An 18,542-nucleotide genomic window follows, 5' to 3' on the forward strand; every position below is an offset into this window, starting at 1 on the left:
CCACCCACTTTGCGTCGTTATTCCTCCCATATTCCCCAAAGAAGTAGTCAGTAGGGATCTCACAAACCGATTCCTAAATCTGTCGTGTCCCTTATCCTGCTCCCTTACCCCGTTCACACTGTGCCTGTTCCCGTGCCCGTCCCCGGCACTCCCAATGGCCCCAGCCCAGCTTGTCTCTCCGGGTTTCTTTCCGCAGCAGGGCTCCCTTGAACGCCCCAGGGTAGGAGAGGGTAGAGGCGGGGTCTCTGTCTCTGCACCTGCCCTGAGGGCGGGGCGGGCAGCCGAGGGCCGCCCCCTTCAGGGCTGCAGCTGTGGAGCGAAGCGTGCTGGGCTCCGGTCTGCCAGCCTGCTGCCAGCTCCAAGGCGAATCTCCTCCTCCCTTTCCCCCGTGCCCTCCCGCCCCTGCCCACCAGAACGCACCTCCAGCCAGCGTCTCCCTCCAAGCTCCCCTCCCTTCTCCACTCCCCTCCCCCAAGTGCCCGCTTCGCCTAGCATTTCTTACTCTCTGGCCACGGTCTCCTGCCTCTGCAGCCTCGTCCCTCTCCTTCCTTGCCATGGAGCCGGCCACAGACAGCGAGCATGGCAGCCCCCCGGAGCCCAGTGCACTGCAGCCCCCCGGGGGCAGCTCGCCCTTAGCCACCGGCTCCCAGTCTCACCCAGGCCGAGAGCCGCAGCAGGAGGAGCGGCATCTCCGTATCAGTGAAAGCGGCCAGTTTAGTGACGGGCTGGAGGATAGAGGTGAGTGAGTGGGTAACCTTAAGTCCTCTCTTCCCATGTCCGAGCTCTTCGTTTATCCCTTAGTCTCGCAACTTGTCTACAGGCTAGGCATGGTGGGAGAGGATCAGGGCTCCTTGGGGCTGGGCGATTTCCTCTCCTCCCATCCAGCATCTCTTTTTCTTCCCCATCTTTGGGGCCAGTGTTTGGGGCCGTTGTCCTCTACCCTTTTGGGAATAAAGCTCTGGTCTCCGACTCCTGGCGCCGAGATGAAGTGGTTATATCTTGGAGGGATGGAAATGAAGCAGGTTGCTTTCCAGCCGATGCTTCCCAAAGCCGGCTTTCTTCACGGCTACCGCTTTTGAGGATTCCAAGAAAGATGTGTGTGTGTGTGTGTGTGTGTGTATGTGTATGTGTGTATGCTCTTCGTTCCTTGGGTACTCTCATCCCCTTACCCTCCATCAACGTGGCCAGCTTTCTCCTAACCTCTCTTTTCGGTTTTCTACCAATTACCCTTCAGCACCACACCTAGGAATCATCCTCATCCCGCTCCACCAGAAAAAGTTTGAGGGAGGCATTTCGGTACCCTGAGGCTGGGGCTTCCTTGGGACCCTGGAGCCCATGAGTCACTGCGTGGAAATACCTAGGGTTGGAGCCCTCCAGCTGGTGGGTGCATTTCTGTTTTTTCCTTGGTACCCTGGGCACAACTCTCTTTCCAGAGGTGCGCCGACATCCCGGGACCTTCATCGTGGCCTTGCCAAACCATAGAGTATTCACCATCTGCTGGGGGTCTTGGTTTCTCTACTCAGTCCTTGCTAGTTCCCCTTTTGAATATTTCCAAATGCGGATTTAGCTCCTCCAGGTTATTTCTTCGATTCTGGAGCTGTGTCCACCACAGAGCCGAGAGCTCCGTGTTCCAACACCTGAGGACAAGTGTGGGAGTACCAAAGAGAGGAAGGGACAAGGTAGTGAGAGAGAATTCGTTCTTTGTGTTACTGCTCAAATCGATTTCTACTGCGTAGTCACGTACTTTATGTCCCAGGTCATAGTGTATCTGTTTGGGCAGCAAACCTGACCCGTCTTTTGGCAAAGAGAGAAGCAACACGGTTTTAAAGGACAAAGGCGACTCCTGATTGCTGTGAATACAAGAGCTTTGCTGAATGAATCTAAAACCCAGGAGATTATATACCGAGGCAACACAAAATGTCTCTGCGGTTATTATTGATCAGCTATCTCTCTCCTCTCCTTTCTCGGCCTCCCCCCCCCCGCCCCCCGCCCCCCGCCCCATCTGTTGTGTTATCACATTCCTATAATGGCTTTCAGTAACAAAACCTAAACTCTTGACTTCTCAAATTTTTCAATTAACTTCAAGAAACAGCAAAGATTTGGTGATACTCCTATCTTCCTCTCCTTTCTTCTTTTTCCATCCTTTGCCCCTCCTTTCGTATTTTCAGGTTCAGCCGGTTTGCAGAACCCAGATTCTTGCTTCATAGCTGTACCCTTACTTCCTTTCTTTGCCAGGCAGTCACCGGTTCGAGAAATGGACTTTACAATTTGGGATTTTTAGCTGTCTTAACAGAACCACTGGATCTATTCATTAACTAAGACCTATTTTACAAACAGTCATCTGGAGAAATTCAACTCATTTAGCCTTCCCCGACTTAGAAATCTTTATGAGAGGCATTCTATTATAGATTGGAATCAATATGTATTTTTTCAGTCTTATCTAATTTATACCCCATTTCTAGCCTCTCTCAACTGTGTTCCTGTTTGATATTTAATATCCTAATGCATGACTCCCATTTTTTTTACTTCTGAATTTTAAAACTGTAGAATTTCACATAGAATGAAATGGAATCAGCAACTCCCAGAGAACCAGCAGAGATGCTTACAGACAATTGGAATTGCTCCAAATGCACCGAGTTCTGCAAATACCTTGGTGTTTCTACCCTTCTCCTGTTTCCCATATACTTAACAAAACATTATGTAAAGAAATATTATGAGAGACTTTGCAGGTAGCATATCAGGGTTTTGAAGAATTTTTTACAAATTAAAACCTAAGATCTTATTTTGAGGTGAAGACAGTCAGTCACCTGCCTTGAGCTTATTTTTGTAGCATTGCAGGTTATATTTAAAAGATGGTCTATTTCTACCCACCCCTCAAAATGATAATTTTAATAAAGTACTATAACAAGTTACAACTTGTAGCAAAAGGGTGAGAAAAATCTCTCACTTCTGGGAATTCATTTCTAGGTTATTTTTGCTGGTAAACTGATTTTCATTTTTTCCTCACGCTATAGCAGTATGAATGAATTTGCTTCCTGTTCATGAAATATGTCAATGTGTGAATTCAGTACATGTCAAATACAATAGCTTGGCTCTCCTGTTCCTGCTTTTCTCCTACCCAGCCCTAAGTATCCTTTGCAGTACAGCTGGCTCATTGCCACAAGATGCTGTTCACTTGCTTTTTGAAACTGAAAGGTAAAGTAAATACAAAGCAGGGGAGGTTCTTTAGGGAAAGAAAAAGGAGGAAAAAGCCAAGCCTCATTTATGTTCCATGTCCTGGAAAACAAAAAGCTAAAGTTGAAAAAATCATTTTTTACCAAATAAAGCATATTTTTATCTTAGAAAGTTTATTGCAGTATTCCTGTCTTCATTTCTTAAAGTGGGATAATGGAAAGAATATTGGACCTTGAATCAGGATTCAAATCTTATCTAATTTACTTATTGGCTTTTTTTTCAACCTCCCTTGGTTTCAAGCTCTTCATTTTAAAGTCAGCATAATACTTACACTGTTTATAGTGTTGCTATTAGGAAAGTGATTTGTATGCTCTAAGGCAGTATATAAATGTGAGATTATTAAGAAATTGTATATTTTATTATCATTTTACCATTGACCTGAAAAGGGCTTTGCAGACCTTATTTCTATTTTTCTTTTGGCATTCAGTTATTTAGAATAGGGAATCTGTGACAATCCTGACAGTTTATTGTGCGCCTGATTTAAACTACCTGCTTCACAATGGTTTAAACATCTGCTGGTACTGGGGCAATGGGGATCGTCTGGATTTTGCTGCTGCCACATACACTCACAAGACAACTGGCTCTGTAGTCACAGGTCTTGGGATTTCAATATTGCCTTCAACACTCATTCCCTGTGTGAGAGTCATCAAAGATCATTGACCTTCCCTGGGCCTCAGTTTCCTTGAGGTCACATCTCACCCCTGTGAGCCTACAATCCTCTCCCTCTGTCTCTAGTGGATGCCACTACTCTAATACTTTTATCCAGAGCCCCAAGCATAGAATGGACTGACTGTGAGTCAGTTGTTTAGAAATGAGTGATGATGAGATTCTTACGCTAGTCCAAAAAATTCATTCAGGGGAGCTCACATTATAATTGAACTAGGAGGGGAAGAGAAGCAGTCATATGTTTCCTTAAAGAAGGAAGTTTCTCAGAGGCAGCAAGGTGGCTTTGTGGAAGAACTTGAAATAAGGAAGACCTGAATTTCAATCCTACCTCAGACATTTACTAGCTATGGGACCCTGAGAAAAAAATCACTTAGATTTTTTTCAGCATTGGTTTCCTCAGTTGAAAAGGAAGATAAAAACACTGCTTATCTCATAGAATTCTTGTAGAAATCAAGTGTGATAATGTATGTAAAGCACTTTAAAACCCTAAAGTGTTATATTCATGTTAGCTATTTCCCTTTTTCTTAGAGCAGAGCTACATTTAGGTGAAACTCTGAAATGGAGGAAGTTTCTTTGTGCACCTAACCACCCCTGCTCTACCTGCCAAAATGTTCCTCACTAGTCCTTGCTATAATTGAAGCTCCCTTAAATTCATCTTAGCACTCAGTAAGATGTTAAGAAGAAAGCAGTTGGATTGGACTCATTTATACTAGTGTTTGAATGACAATTTATTCCCAAATGAATTCCCAACCTGTAAAATATTAGGTTGGTAGTCAAGAAAAGTGAAAATATGCGGGAAGTATAACTGAATATTTTTTTTTTTTGGCTAGTCTAGTAGTGAGTGGTATAGGTGAATCTTTTGTAAATCAGGGATTTTTAAGTTGGGAATATCTCATACTTTTCTCTGCATTTTGTAGCTAATCTCTGAGCCTAACTGCTAGGTTTGCATGTTCTCTGCTCAGTTGTGTTCTTTGGATGGAATCTCAAACCATTTCTTGAAGGTGGAGTTGGGAAGGGATTGGTAGAAACAAAGAAGGCTAATCAATTCCAGGACTGTCTTTACAGCAGTTACTCTCATTGGGGAGAGGTTAAGGAGCTGGTTAATGAATATAAAATAAATTATACTTTGATTGACTATAGAGGCCATTTGCAGCTTCATTGTGGGTGGTGGTGGGGATAGACCAATGATACTAAGTTGGAAAGATACCTTCTCATTCCTAGAAATTCCTCCAGGCAAATGTTGACTGACTGGTGTGGGAGAAGAAACTTCTGTTGTATCTGATGCCCGGCATGTTGTTGGCAGTGGGTAAATTCATCATAATGAGGATAAATGTTATGGGGCTAAATAGAAAACTCAAATCTTCATAGTTCCTCTCTGAATTTTAAATTTTTTCCTAGAAGGAAACCTTAGCTTCTCATTCAGCAGATCAACCTCTGAAGTACTGTCATTGTTAAAAGCATCTACCCTATGACAGTGCTTCAGTGGTTTATGAAGTCAGTATTCAATACAGTTTTAGTGGTGATAATCCAGAGGCAAGGATGAAAGGTTTTTTTTTTTAAATTTTGTCATCTAGGGTAACACAGGGTTAACCTGTAGGGTTAAGGGGCAGTAAGAGTGAGAGGAAGAAGAAAAACAAAAATCTCTCAGGTTTTCATTTCAACCTGGGTAATTGTAGTTATGATTTACATGAATGGGATAGTAAAATTCAGGTAAGAAGAGGTAATTTTCTATAGTTTAGGAAAGATTAGACAAAGAGAGGCGCTGTATTTGAAATTAAGAGTACATTTACCCAGGGCAAAATTTGATAAGTGAAAAGATCTCTTGTATTTAATTGGATTTATTAGAGGCAGTCTAGGGATAATAGTGGCAGTGTTTATATTTACCATTTCTAAATGCACCTGTCTCCTTTAATATGCTATACTTTCAGACACAATAAGCTGAGTGGCTTTAGAAAGTTAAACTCCTAGAGGTGTGGTCTGGTTCTTTGCTGACATTCTCCCTCTTTGCTTTGTTTAATAACCTATCACTGAGGAATTAATTAGTCAATAAACAATTTGTTCAATGCCTATTATGTGCCAGACCCTGGGAAAGTCGTAGAATTCCCATGTGATTCCTCCTTCCTTGGAAAAAATGAAGGGCTAATTGATGCCTATTCATTAAAACACTATGTGATATATGTGATTTGTAAAACAAATATTTCCTTTCTAAGTCTATTTATTAGAAAACAAAATATGTCAGGGCATTTTTGCTTATATATTGGGCATCTGGGGTAGTTTTCTTAATTCTAATTGGTTATTAAGGCACTGGAGTGCCTTCACCTACTACTTCATGGCTCTGGTGATTGGAAATTGAGCTTTTAGATAAAAGACACTTATATGGGTGATGAATTTTCAGAGAATTAGAGTATAATAAAATACAATGACCATTGAAGACAAAGTGAATATAATCTTTGATTCAGATTTTAGGCTTTTGTAATATTTCAGTCTTATCAATGATAAAAGATATTCACAATGTATGGTATCATGAATGTTAAATGTAGGAAATTGGGTGGAATCTTTTCTACACAGGCACTTTTTCTATATTCTGTCAGTCTATTGATTTGTGGAAATTTAAAAGTTTTCTAGAAAAATTCCTAATATCTATTGTTTACTTTTGTTTTCTGAAGTTTATTTTGTTAAATTTGTTGAATAACTACCAGATAGTTCTGTGAAGGAAAGAGTGAAGAAAAGGGAAAACTCTCTCACATTTGGGTTTGTTGGCTGTTAAGATTACGGAAAAACAGGAATTTTTTCATTGGTTCGTTGCTTTGCAGTGGTAGTACAAGAGAGCTCTTATCCAGTTTATCCAGTGGATAGATGAATTCGAATTAACTCCTACTCCTGGAAAAATAATTGAGAGAGGATAGCTTCTTATAAGTGGGGCTTCAACACTATCTTCATATAGAAAGGGGAGCATTAACATAATCAGTCTTTAATTTTGGTCTTAATGACCTCATTACCTGAAAGAAATAATATAACCCCCAATTTGCCAAATTTACATTCAAGAATTGATTAGGTATTGATTGCTAAATCTGGTTATAGGTTTCTTAAGAGAGAAATAAGTGAGTTCCCTGTTTATTAATTTTTTTCTTCGTTTTTCTTGTCAGGTTTATTAGAAAGCAGCACAAGACTAAAACCTCATGAAGCTCAGAACTACAGAAAAAAGGCATTATGGGTATCCTGGTTCTCCATCATTGTTACCTTGGCGCTGGCAGTGGCTGCCTTTAGTGAGTATTGGATGAGTTGTGAAGCCATATATAAACACTAGCCTTTTCTTTTTTAAATGCTCATATTGGGAGGGGGGAGTTTTTCTTTTAATTTAAGATGATTTGGAGCACGTTAGTAGATCTCTGGTGTAGTCATGGTCTTTACATCTTAATAAAATAAGGAAAAGATATGTTATTCTTTTTAATAGAGGAAAGTGATGGTTAAAAAGAAATCAATGGAGGCTATGGTGCTAATCAGAATGTATACAAATGAAAATATATGGCTGTTATCAGTTGAAGAAGGAAAAATACTCTATTGATGAATTGTCTTCAGTCTCAGGTGACAAATATGACAAATACATATGCTTGGCATCCATCTCTTGAACCTAATACAGACAGATGAATGAAACATTGCATGGCATTTTCTCTCACTTTTCTTATTGGTATCAATGTGCATTTTGTTGTGGTACTGTGTGAAAATTTCTGCTTTTCCTTTGCTTAGAAAAGTAAGATTCTTATGGTATGCTTCCTTAGTTTGTGGTATCTACTAAAATGAAAACATTAATTTCAATCAAGAACAAATAATTCAAGAAAATGGAATTTCCTCTGTGTACAGAAAATCATGTTTTTCATTTAAAAATTCCATGGCATGAATTTCTTTTTCAAATGCTTGCCATAATGAGAACTGTGCACAGTGGATGTTTTTATTCATTATTAAGATATTCATGTGCTTAAGCAGTGACACATTGGAGCTCAGTCTCTATATAGAAATACTGTGTGTGTGTGTGTGTGTGTGTGTGTATGTATTTACACACTGGAGGAAGAGAACAATTTATTTCTCTTTTGAGATTACTTTATTACCTTAACAGAAAGACCTAGGTTGTAAATGACATATATCATCCAAGATGTCTGAATCAACATTCCTCAGAACTGAGTGGGAATATACAATATGTGGATGGGGGCTGGGGTGGAGGTAGTGGAGGGAAGGAAATTATGATTTCTAGAAGCTGCTCTGGCATGTATGTTGTTGTAATAGGCAGTGTCGGACCTGCTGCTGGAAGTTGGTGTTAGCTCCCAAGAGGGATTATTAGAATTTGACCAAATGCTCTCTGTAAACCTTGGCATAGACTACTTGAAGTGGTTTTATATTAGAAATGCATACCATTCCTTGGCTCCAGAAACAAACATTTAAAAGTAGGCTACAATGCATTAGAGAGTATAAACATTTATGAGGGAGTTAGAAATCTAATCAAGAGAAATTCTTATTTCTGGAATTCCACTCCCCCCTTTCCAGCTGAAATCAGATAAACAAGCCTGTCTGTTGTCCCCCAAGGATAATTTGATTGTGGTGATTGTGTTAGATGCTACGGATCAGACATAATAATTTACATGTGTAAAGGGGATGAAAGATGTTTGAACTGGGAAGGAGCATAATGGCTATTCAAGCACTTCCATGCCTAATAAAGCCATTGTGGCTTTATTATTTGTGTGTTTGAGGAAATAAATATAAAGATATATTGAGGAAATTTCTTTTGTTTAGGGGAGGACTTTATTAGATGTAGCATAGGGAAATAACGTTGGAAAAAACATTTGCTTGGGAATAGAGATTTCACGTTAAAGCCTGATGATGATTAGGTAGGTTATCTTACAAATGTTACATTTCCTCTTCTGGAATGGAAAACGACTGCCACTCCCATGTCCCCCTTTTCCCTAATAAAAAAAAATGTTGAATAATGTATGGGGAAATAGAGTACCAAATTTTTTCTCCAAAGGATTCTTACTCTTTTATTCTAGCAGTTGTTCTAACTAAGCATGAATGGTATATGCTACTCCCTTATCTTTAGCACTAAATATTAAGAAATATATATTATATATAATATAATAGATATGTTATATTTTAAAACATGGACTACAATATACATTATATATATATATATACATATATATATATATGTATATATATATATATATATATAAAATGTTTATTTTGAAGTAGTCCATGTTTTAAAATAACTCTGGGCTCATGCAGGATTCTCTTCAACAAATCACTTCTATGGTTTGTTGATCCCACTGAGATAATTCTGAGAACATCCAAAGATAATTGCATGGTTAACTCTAACAGCAAAAAAAGCACTGAAAATATAAGGTAGATATTTAGGGCAGAAATACATAATAAAGCTACAGAAAACAATCATTGTGTATATTTCCACTCAATGGTCTTTCCATATCCACTCCTCTTTCCCAGTAGTCACCTCCGTAGGCCTACAGCTCTTATAGGGAAGACTTGGTCAGAGAGAAGGGGTTAGACGCTGCAGTTACACGATTCCTGTACTTTTGCTCATTCCTTTAGTAAGTCTTCAGTTGTAGGGTGCCCTAGATGTTTTCCTTCCTTGCTCCATGGGGTCGCAGGAACACTTCAGACTCTGCCATCATTATTGTCATTTTCCCTCATGGCTCACTTCTTTTCAAAAGTTTATGTTTCTCCTTAATTAATAGTTGTGTCATGAGTACATGATAATGTGGGAAATAGAGTCCTTATTTTCTTTCAGTGCACACTTGTCCTCTGGGCCTAAGTATTCTAGGAAATAGATAGAGGCCTTTCCTATCAGGTATGCTATTCACATACTTAATTAAAAAATTTCAGTCATCAGATGGCATACCAGTTATATCTAATCTCTCTCTCTATATGTTGTTATTCTTGCTTAGTTGTTTTCAGTTGTATATGACTCTTTGTGATTCCTTTTTGGGAAGTTTTCTTGGCAAAGTTACTAGAGTGATTTGTCATTTCTTTCTCCAGCTCATTTTATAAATGAAGAAACTGAAGCAAACAGGGTTAAGTGACTCGTCCAGGGTCACGCAGCTAGTAAGTGTCTGAGGCCAGATTTGAACTCAGGTCTTCCTGACTCTTGGCCCAGCACTCTATCCAGTGCATCACTCAGCTGACTATATATCCCTGTGAAGGAGATCAGGTAGCAAGGTGTATAGGTAAAGATACTAGCAGCTGCTGCGGAGATGTAAGGCCAATAACACCAGTACACTGGAGGGATGCTAGCACTGGTTCTTGATCTGCTTTTCTAAAGGAAAGATACCTTCAAGGGGTTTATAATAATCTTACTTTAATTAAACAATGCACAAAGATAACGATATATAAGTAGAGAGAAGTGAGTATCCAAGAAACAATCCAATAGATAAGGTCCTACAAACAGGAAATTTCTGAGGCTGGATTCAAATGCAGACCTCCCTGGTTCCAACCCCAGCCTTCTATGCTTTGTGCCATTAGCCCCCTTGCATCTAACCTTCTGTTCCGTAAGAATCGTTTGCATGTTTATAACCTCAGCTCTAGCTCTCTACCTGTAGTACTTGGATAATGTTTTGAATAAAATTGAATCAGTCCTGGCCAGCTCCAGAAATGTTTATCAGATTTGGGCAGCCCTAGGCTGTAATACCTATCTTCTCAGTGATGCTCATGACTTCAGGGAACTCATCACACGCTGATATTACCCATATGTGGGTGGCCCTTTCAACTCAGGCCACAGAGGACAAACCCCAACATGTGTTCTAAGTGTACCTCCTAAAACAGCTGGAAGATAATTGTCTCTTAGGATCCATTGCCAACGTAGTGAGACAGGTTGTGTTTCCATCGTCACTGTCCCTGGTGGATGGGTCCTATGAGTCAGGTGGAATGGACCTCAGAAAATGATAGTGGGGCAATATGACCTCTCCTCAAGGTCTGGGATGGACATATTCTTGACCCTCTTTCCATGTCTTTATGCCAGTCCATAAAACTGCAGCTTCTGATTAAACCATGTTCAACCTCCCCTACTTTAGTGTGTCTAGTTCATAGGAAGAGAAGAGAAGTTTATTAATATACTGCTATATGTCAGGCATGGTGTGATGTGCTTTACAAATGTTACCTCATTTGATGCTCACAACAACTTTGTGAAGTAGGTGCTATCATGATTTCCATCTTACAGCTGAGGAAACAGAGGCAGACAGAAGTTAAGCCACTTGCCCAGGGTCACAAAGCTAGCAAATGTTTGAGACTAGATTTGAATTTAGGTCTTTCTGACTCCAGACCTGACATTCTGGTGCCCTGTTTCCAATGGATATGGTCTTGACCTATGGTGACTTCTTTTTAGCAGGATTGGTCCAGGTTTCTTCAGTGAGGTTTAAATAGAGTTATTCTCCTTTCTGATCTCAGTGGTTCAAACCTCATGAGACTAAGGCTATGTAGGATCAACTTTTGTTACCTCTGAATTCTCTCTTTCTTCTTGATCAGGTTCATTTCTGCCTCCTTGATCAATCAGAACAACTCTGAGTAAGTGGGAGGATGTTCTTACTACTCTTATAGCATTAAAGACAACCATATTGCTTTGTCACATGAGGCAGCCATGTAGCCCAGTGGATAAAGCACTGGACTTGGAGTCAGCAAGATGTGAGTTCAAATCCAGTCTTAGATGCTAACTGGCTATGTGACCCTGGACAAGTCACTTAACCTCTCTTAGCATCTTTCCTCATGCAAAAAATAGAAATAATAGCAACTTACCTCACAGAATTGTTGTGAGGATCAAATGAGAGAATGTACATCAGATGCTTTACAAGCCTTAAAATACCATATTAGTGTTAGGTGCTATTATTGTCAGCCTACTGAATTCTACAATCATTGCCCCTTTTTGCTTGTTGTTTTTTGAAATGGTTTTTCTAATCCTAACAAAAAGCTAGAAGCTTTCTCTTCTTCCTTTTTGAAGTTAGGAACTTCATGTACTTATCCTCTATACTCTCAGTGCTACCAAACTGATTATCCAGTTCCTGGAAACATTTGGGGACAGTAATCTTATGGTCCTGCATCTTTGGGGTTCCTATGGTGGCTAAGATGGTTTCTCCACCTAAGGCTCTCTAGCAGTCTACTTTTCTCCACAGCAGTTTCCTGCAAATTAAAGTAAAAACCTGAATTCAGAACTATCCTCCAAAGCTGATTGGCTCAGATGGTAAGATTGGGCCAGGTTGCTGATATCATTTCCTGGTAAACTGAATACAAAAAATCTAAAAGGTGCTCCAGGTAGGTTCGGATGCGTGGCTGACAGACCATAAGGGGCAACTCAGACAGGCTGACTGTAATCAGCTGGATCAAGTTGGAACATCCTTATTGTATATCATCTTTGTTGAATATTCTTCTCTTATTATGACTAAATAAATCCCCCCCCCCCCAACTGCATTACCTTTATTAAAGATCCCCTGTTTTCCCCAATTAAGCATTCTCCTCTGTGTACGAAACTTCACAGGAAATATAGTCATTGCTTTTGTCCAACGAACACTTGTGCCCTGGGTCCAAGCATCCTGAGAAATGGAAAGTCCTTTCATTAGTAGTCATGCCTCTGACACATTTGTTTTTGACTCTTGAAACTAAATGAACTAGTGTCTTCTAATTCTTCTTCCCCTCCTGCCCCATTCCCAAGATATAAAGTATAATGCTTCTAATGATACAATTAAACTAAGAACTTGCGGTATCATCCCGGTCACTTTAACTAGATCATTTCAAACCCTCTAGTTGAGATGACCCAAATGTATGAGCAGTAGGCGTTTTAGGTCCCATATAAAGCATTATCTATACTTTGAATTTAAGCTCTTTTGTGTGCTGTACATTTCAGAGGCCATCCTTTTCATGGTGTTGTGACTGATGTTAGGAAAAGCAGGCATAACTAAGGGATTGAAAAAGATTGTATTCGGAGATTCAGAATAAATTGAAATGTGTCTAAGGGAAAATTTCAAGTTTCAGAAAAGGGGATGCAGACTGAAAAACAAAGTGACACAAAAAGCACAGAGATAATGTATTCCAAAAACCCAGTACATGATGTGATGACCTAACCTAGTTTGACAAGTCACCACTTTTTTTTCCTCAGCAAAAATTAGTTGGTAGAACAAACAAGGTGTGGTGTTTGCAAAATGTCAAAACATTCTCAGGCATTAGTTGAAAAGTGAGTCTTTAGTGTGTCACAGCATTCTCAGAGTCTTTATTTCCTTTGGCTACTTGGGTTGTTGGGGTTTTTTTTGCGTCAGAGACATTTACTTTTAAAAAATATTTTATTAATGCCCTTTGTCTTTACATCACCTCATTTCTGGACAAGAAGAGACCCCTTCATTTCCTTTTAAACTGGTCTCTCCCATTTGATTAGAGGTATGAAAGAGCATTGATTAGAAATAGGGTTAGCTGTGTTGGGAAAGGAGAGAGAGGATGGCTGCTGTGTGCGTGTGTGTGTGTGTGTGTATGTATGGTGTGTGTATATGTGTGTGTGTGTGTGTGTGTGTGTGTGTGTAGATGTATAGACACAGTAGACTAACTTGTTTGGGCCTCTGGTTCTTCATATGCAAAATGAAGAGAATGAAAGTAGTAGGTGCTTACTAAACACTTACTCAAGTCAGTTGACTGTAACGAGAGGTACTTCTTGTCACAGATCTTTCTAGCAGGAGTTCTTTCTTACCTCACGTCTCTGATGCCACTTTGCACTTCTCTTATGCATTTAGTGTTCCAATCTATATACAACATATGTACCTAATTTTATTTCTTCTACTCCATTATAAGCTCTCTGAGGTCAGATATGTGGTCTTATCTCTTAATTTGATCTTTGTGTCTGCCTAGCATAATATCTTAAAATATAAGATTTTTTCTTAAATGTTTGTAGAAATGAATTTAGTTAAATAACAAATAATTATCCTAATTGAGCAACCATAAATATAAACCACCAGATTTCAGACTGGAAGGGAACTTAGAGGTCATCTAGTCAAATGACCTCATTCTACAAATCGGGAAACTGAAACATGAAGAAAGTTCAGTGATTTGTTCAAGGTCACCCAGATAAATAGAAGAGCTGGGATGTGAACATAGGCTTTCTAGTTCTAAGTCTAGTGCTTTTTTTGCATGCCATGTAAACTTTTTTCCCCCAAGTCCTATTTGTATTGATTGCTATCAGTGAATTTTTGTGACCATTATCAACTATATAGCAATCAAACATTGTCAAACATATCTCAGGTATTAAATAATTGTCAGTAGTATTGCATTGGCTTGGTGTGACAAGTGTTTTACATCTGGAGTAGTTAGAATGCTGTCGTATATATTTGCTTGACATTTTATATTATCGTTATGAATTTTAGGGTTATCTCCATTTCACAGATTAGCACTTAGGGGTGATGGGAGAAAGAGGAGGATTTTGTGGTTGTTGTTCAGTTGTTTCAGTTATGTCTGACTGTGACCCCATTCAGGTTTTTCTTGGCAAAAATACTGGAATAGTTTGTTGTTTCCTTCTCCAGGTCGTTTTACAGATGAGGAAACTGAGGCAAACAGGGTTAAATGACTGTCCAGGATCACACAGCTAGTAAATGTCTGAGGTTGAATTTGAACTCAGAATTTATAAGGTGATTATTATGGGTTAGGCACTGTCGTTATTATCCCCATTTTACAGCTGAGGCAAACAGAAGTTAATAGACTTGCCTAGGATCACATAGTAAGTATCTAAGATCAGATTTGAACTTTGGTCTCAATATTCTTCTTTTCACTGCACCAGAAGTTAAATGTCTTGCCCAAGATTACATGAGATAGAGGTTGAGCTCTGAATGAACCTGGTTCTCTTCACTAAACCCAAGGCATCTGAAAGGTCAGATACCCACATATAGACCTAGCATTTATTTTTAAAATGACAAAACTTGTCTTTGGAAAAAGTTATATTCTAAGATGAAATAAAATAGTTCTTCCCCCTTAAAAGACTGCTACCACCTTCAGACCTATATTCTGAAATCTGGATCTACATTTTGCCAGATTTGGATTGCAAGGGATCTAGCATAGATATGCTAGACAAGGTCAGACTCAAGTCCACACAGTGAGGTATCTTAGATCTTAGAGAATTTCCTCAAGGATTGATTTCTGGTACCTTAATGTAAACCACAAAAGATTAAAGGTGTATCCTATAATGGGTTACTGCCATTTAAGGGAGGAGAGTCAATTTTTTTTTTTGGTAATCTTAGAATGTAATTTTGTCAATAGTCACATTATATTAAATAATTAAAAAATGCCAGAGAAAGTATAGACTAGCCCTCTGCACTGGTTTGTATATTAATTTCATTGATGCAAGTTAATGAGGCATCTTAGTATAATGGATAGAGTGTTGCACTAGAAGTCAGAAAAAGTGAGTTCATGTTGTGCCTCTGACACTTACTGAGAGATCATGGTTAAAATATGTAATTCTCTGAGCCACACAGGGAACCTTCTAAGGCTAAATATTGTAAAGAAATTTTGAACTATGTCAGTGGAAGGTGTCTCTACATCAGTGAAAATACAAGTCTTTGATGTATTTATGAATTAACATAAAAATCTCTTCATTTAACACAGAGGCATCTAGGTCAGGCAGTGGATAGAGCACTGGAACTGAAGTCAGAAAGACCTGAGTTCAAATCCAGACTCAGACACTTAACTAACTGTGTAGCTCTTGGCAAGTCACCGAACCACCTTTGTCTCAATTTCTTCAATCATAAAATGGAGATGACAATAGAGTATATCTCCCAGGGTTGTTGTGAGCATCAAATGAGATAATGTTTGTGAGGTGTTTAGTATGATATCTGGCATATAATAGACACTATAGAAATTATCATTATTTTTATTTATTTAGTATTATTAGCTATTATTATTATTTCTTACATTAAGTACTTATGTGTCAGGCATTGTGCTGCTCACTAGGAATGGAAAAGACAACAATTCAACATTAGATTTAGATCTGGAAGCATCCTAAGAAGCTCTTGAGTCTAACTACCTCATTTTATAGAGGAGAAAGTTGAAACTGAGAGAGTTTAATAGACTTTCCCAGAATTACACAGACAATTAGGGTTTGAGGTAGGATTTGCAACCTTATCCAAGTGCAGTGACTCTCCATTACACAATGTATGTGGTTCCAGGAGACCACAAGAACTTACAACCAAATTGTGTGCAGAGGAGCACCATAAACATTTCATTCCCTGACTTCAAGAACCTTATATTCTATTGTGTAGGGATGGGGGGAGGACGAAGACAGAATGTACAAAGAAAATTAAATATAAAATGTAGGTGCAATCTATAGATTGATAAACACTTCTTAAATACCTACTGTGCGCTAGATACTGCTAAGCACTGGGGATACAAAAAGAGGCAAAAATTTATCCTTGTCTGCAGTAAATAAAAAGTAAATTTCGGAATGGAAGGAGGAGTCACTAAAACAGGGAGGATCAGAATATACTTCCTTTCTTATAGGAGGTAGTGCTTTACCTGGGCTCTGAAAGGAGTCAAGAATTCTGTGAGGAAGAGGGGGGAAGGAAGAGCTTTCTCAATAAAGAGGACAGCCTGTGGAAAGGCACAGATACATAAGACAGAATCTGCAAGTAGACCAGTTTAGCTAGAATATATCCTGTGGGGAATGTGCAGTAAGTCTGGAACTTACCACAACTGTGGTACCAAATTGTGAAGGAACCAAACCATGAGGGAATATAAGCACCAAATATAAGTTTCTATTTTATATGAGGCAGTGGTTCTTGACCTAGGATGCATGGGCCCCATACAGAGGTTTCAAGGAGTCTGTGTATTTGGACGGGAAAAAGAAATTACAGCCTAATATCAATGTAATTTTTTAAGCTATGTATTTCATTGTATGTATTTTAACAGGAAGGGGTATGGAGACTTCACCAGACTGCCAAGGAGGTCCACGATACACAAAAAGGTTAAGAATCCTTATCTGAGGGGCAAGAGGGAGTCACTAAACCTTCTTGAGGTGTGGTATAACATGGTCAGACCCACTCATTAGGAATATCAAATTAGAAGCTGTGTGGAAGCTAAATTAGAGAAGGGGAAGCCGAATGCAGAGAGGTCAGAAGCTGATTAGGAGGCAATATCGTGATGAAGAAAAAGGTAATGAGGACCTAAACTAGTGTGGTGGCCATGTTACTGGAGAGACAGGATGGTTGTGGAGGTAATTTCTACCAGAGGTGGCACCTGACAGGAGAAGATAAGAATTTCTTCTAGATTTCAAAGCCAAATTCAAAAAGATGGTAGATGGAAGCATCATTTCCCCTTTTCCTCTCCCCTCAACAAAGTTTTTGATCAAAGTTCTGCTTTGGACCATGTTGAGTTTGATATACCTATAGAATGAGCAGCTCATGATGTTGAGTATAGGGTTTCAAATTCATTTTTATTGTTGAAACTCACAAAAAACATCTATCAGTGAATAGAGTTCCTAGAGCTGGAATCAAAATTGGGAAGACTCACACTAAAGATATCACAAATTCTTGATATATTGAAATATGATAGACAAAATATTTGTTACATCTAGAACGTCCTTGTGATAATGTGACCCAGGAACTACGGACGGGTGAAGAAGATGAACATTTCTTACAGTGTCTCATGTGCTCATGAGTATAATGACTTTATTAGATTTAATAATTGTCTTCTGGGAAGGCAGGGAAACCTTGACCCAGAGGAAATGAAGTATGGGGCAGGAGGAAGAAGAGATAGGAAGAAAAAGAGGAGTAGGGAAACATGGCAACAAATGAACTCTAGAGATATTGAGTAATTACCGAGAACAAGGATGGGACAATGATAAAGTAGAAAGGAGGATCTGCACTTTGAGCAGCAGCTAGGTGAATAGAGCACCAGGCCTGGAGTCAGGAAGACTCATCTTTCTGAGTTCAAATCTGGCCTCAAACACTTACTAGTTGTATGACCCTGGGCAAGTCACTTAACCCTGTTTGCCTCAGTTTCCTCATCTGTAAAATGAGCTGGAGAAGGAAATGGAAAACTGCTCCAGTGTCTCTGATGAGAAAACCTCAAATGAGGTCATGAAGAATTGAATTTGACTGAGACTATTCAACAACAACACCAGAAACAAAAAGAAGAGCTCTGGGTTTGGAGTCAGAGAACCTGAGTTTGAATCCTGGCTCTGATACAATTGGGTGACCTTAGGCAAGTCACTTCTCTGTGGACTTCAGTTTCCTAAATTGCAAAATGAGAAGATGGGACCTAATAACCTCTAGAATCCCATCTAGCCCTCAATCCTAGGATTTATATATATATATATATATAAAACACATATATATGCATACACACATATATATACATACACTTATGTATATATGTATAAATGTATGTATATATAAAATTGGGTGTGAGAAAGGATGAAATTGCTTAATGATTCATTGTGCATAGTAAGCGTTGTAACATGTGTTTACCTCCTAATGAGATAATAACACAAATGCAGACTCATTGATTTTAACTGAAAGAACAAGTAGACATGCTTAAAGGACCACGCATCTTGCTTTACCACTGCTTGATGATCCTTATCTTAGAAAATCTTAGTTATGAATCTCTTACCCCCAAATGTCTTCATG

General features: G+C 39.1%; 1 protein-coding gene across 1 annotated transcript in view; it reads left to right on the forward strand.

Moving 5' to 3' along the window:
* The first annotated feature begins 300 nt into the window (after window positions 1-300).
* Window positions 301-18,542, forward strand: part of TMEM163 (transmembrane protein 163) — a 279,629-nt gene continuing 261,387 nt past the window's right edge. Inside the window, exons 1-2 of the mRNA XM_072613271.1 lie at window positions 301-738; window positions 7,047-7,166. Of these exons, the coding sequence (XP_072469372.1) occupies window positions 555-738; window positions 7,047-7,166 (304 nt within the window). The 5' untranslated portion in view covers window positions 301-554. The remainder of the gene's footprint in view (window positions 739-7,046; window positions 7,167-18,542) is intronic.

The sequence above is a fragment of the Notamacropus eugenii genome, chromosome 5 (assembly GCF_028372415.1).
Source record: "Notamacropus eugenii isolate mMacEug1 chromosome 5, mMacEug1.pri_v2, whole genome shotgun sequence".
Lineage (NCBI taxonomy): Eukaryota > Metazoa > Chordata > Mammalia > Diprotodontia > Macropodidae > Notamacropus > Notamacropus eugenii.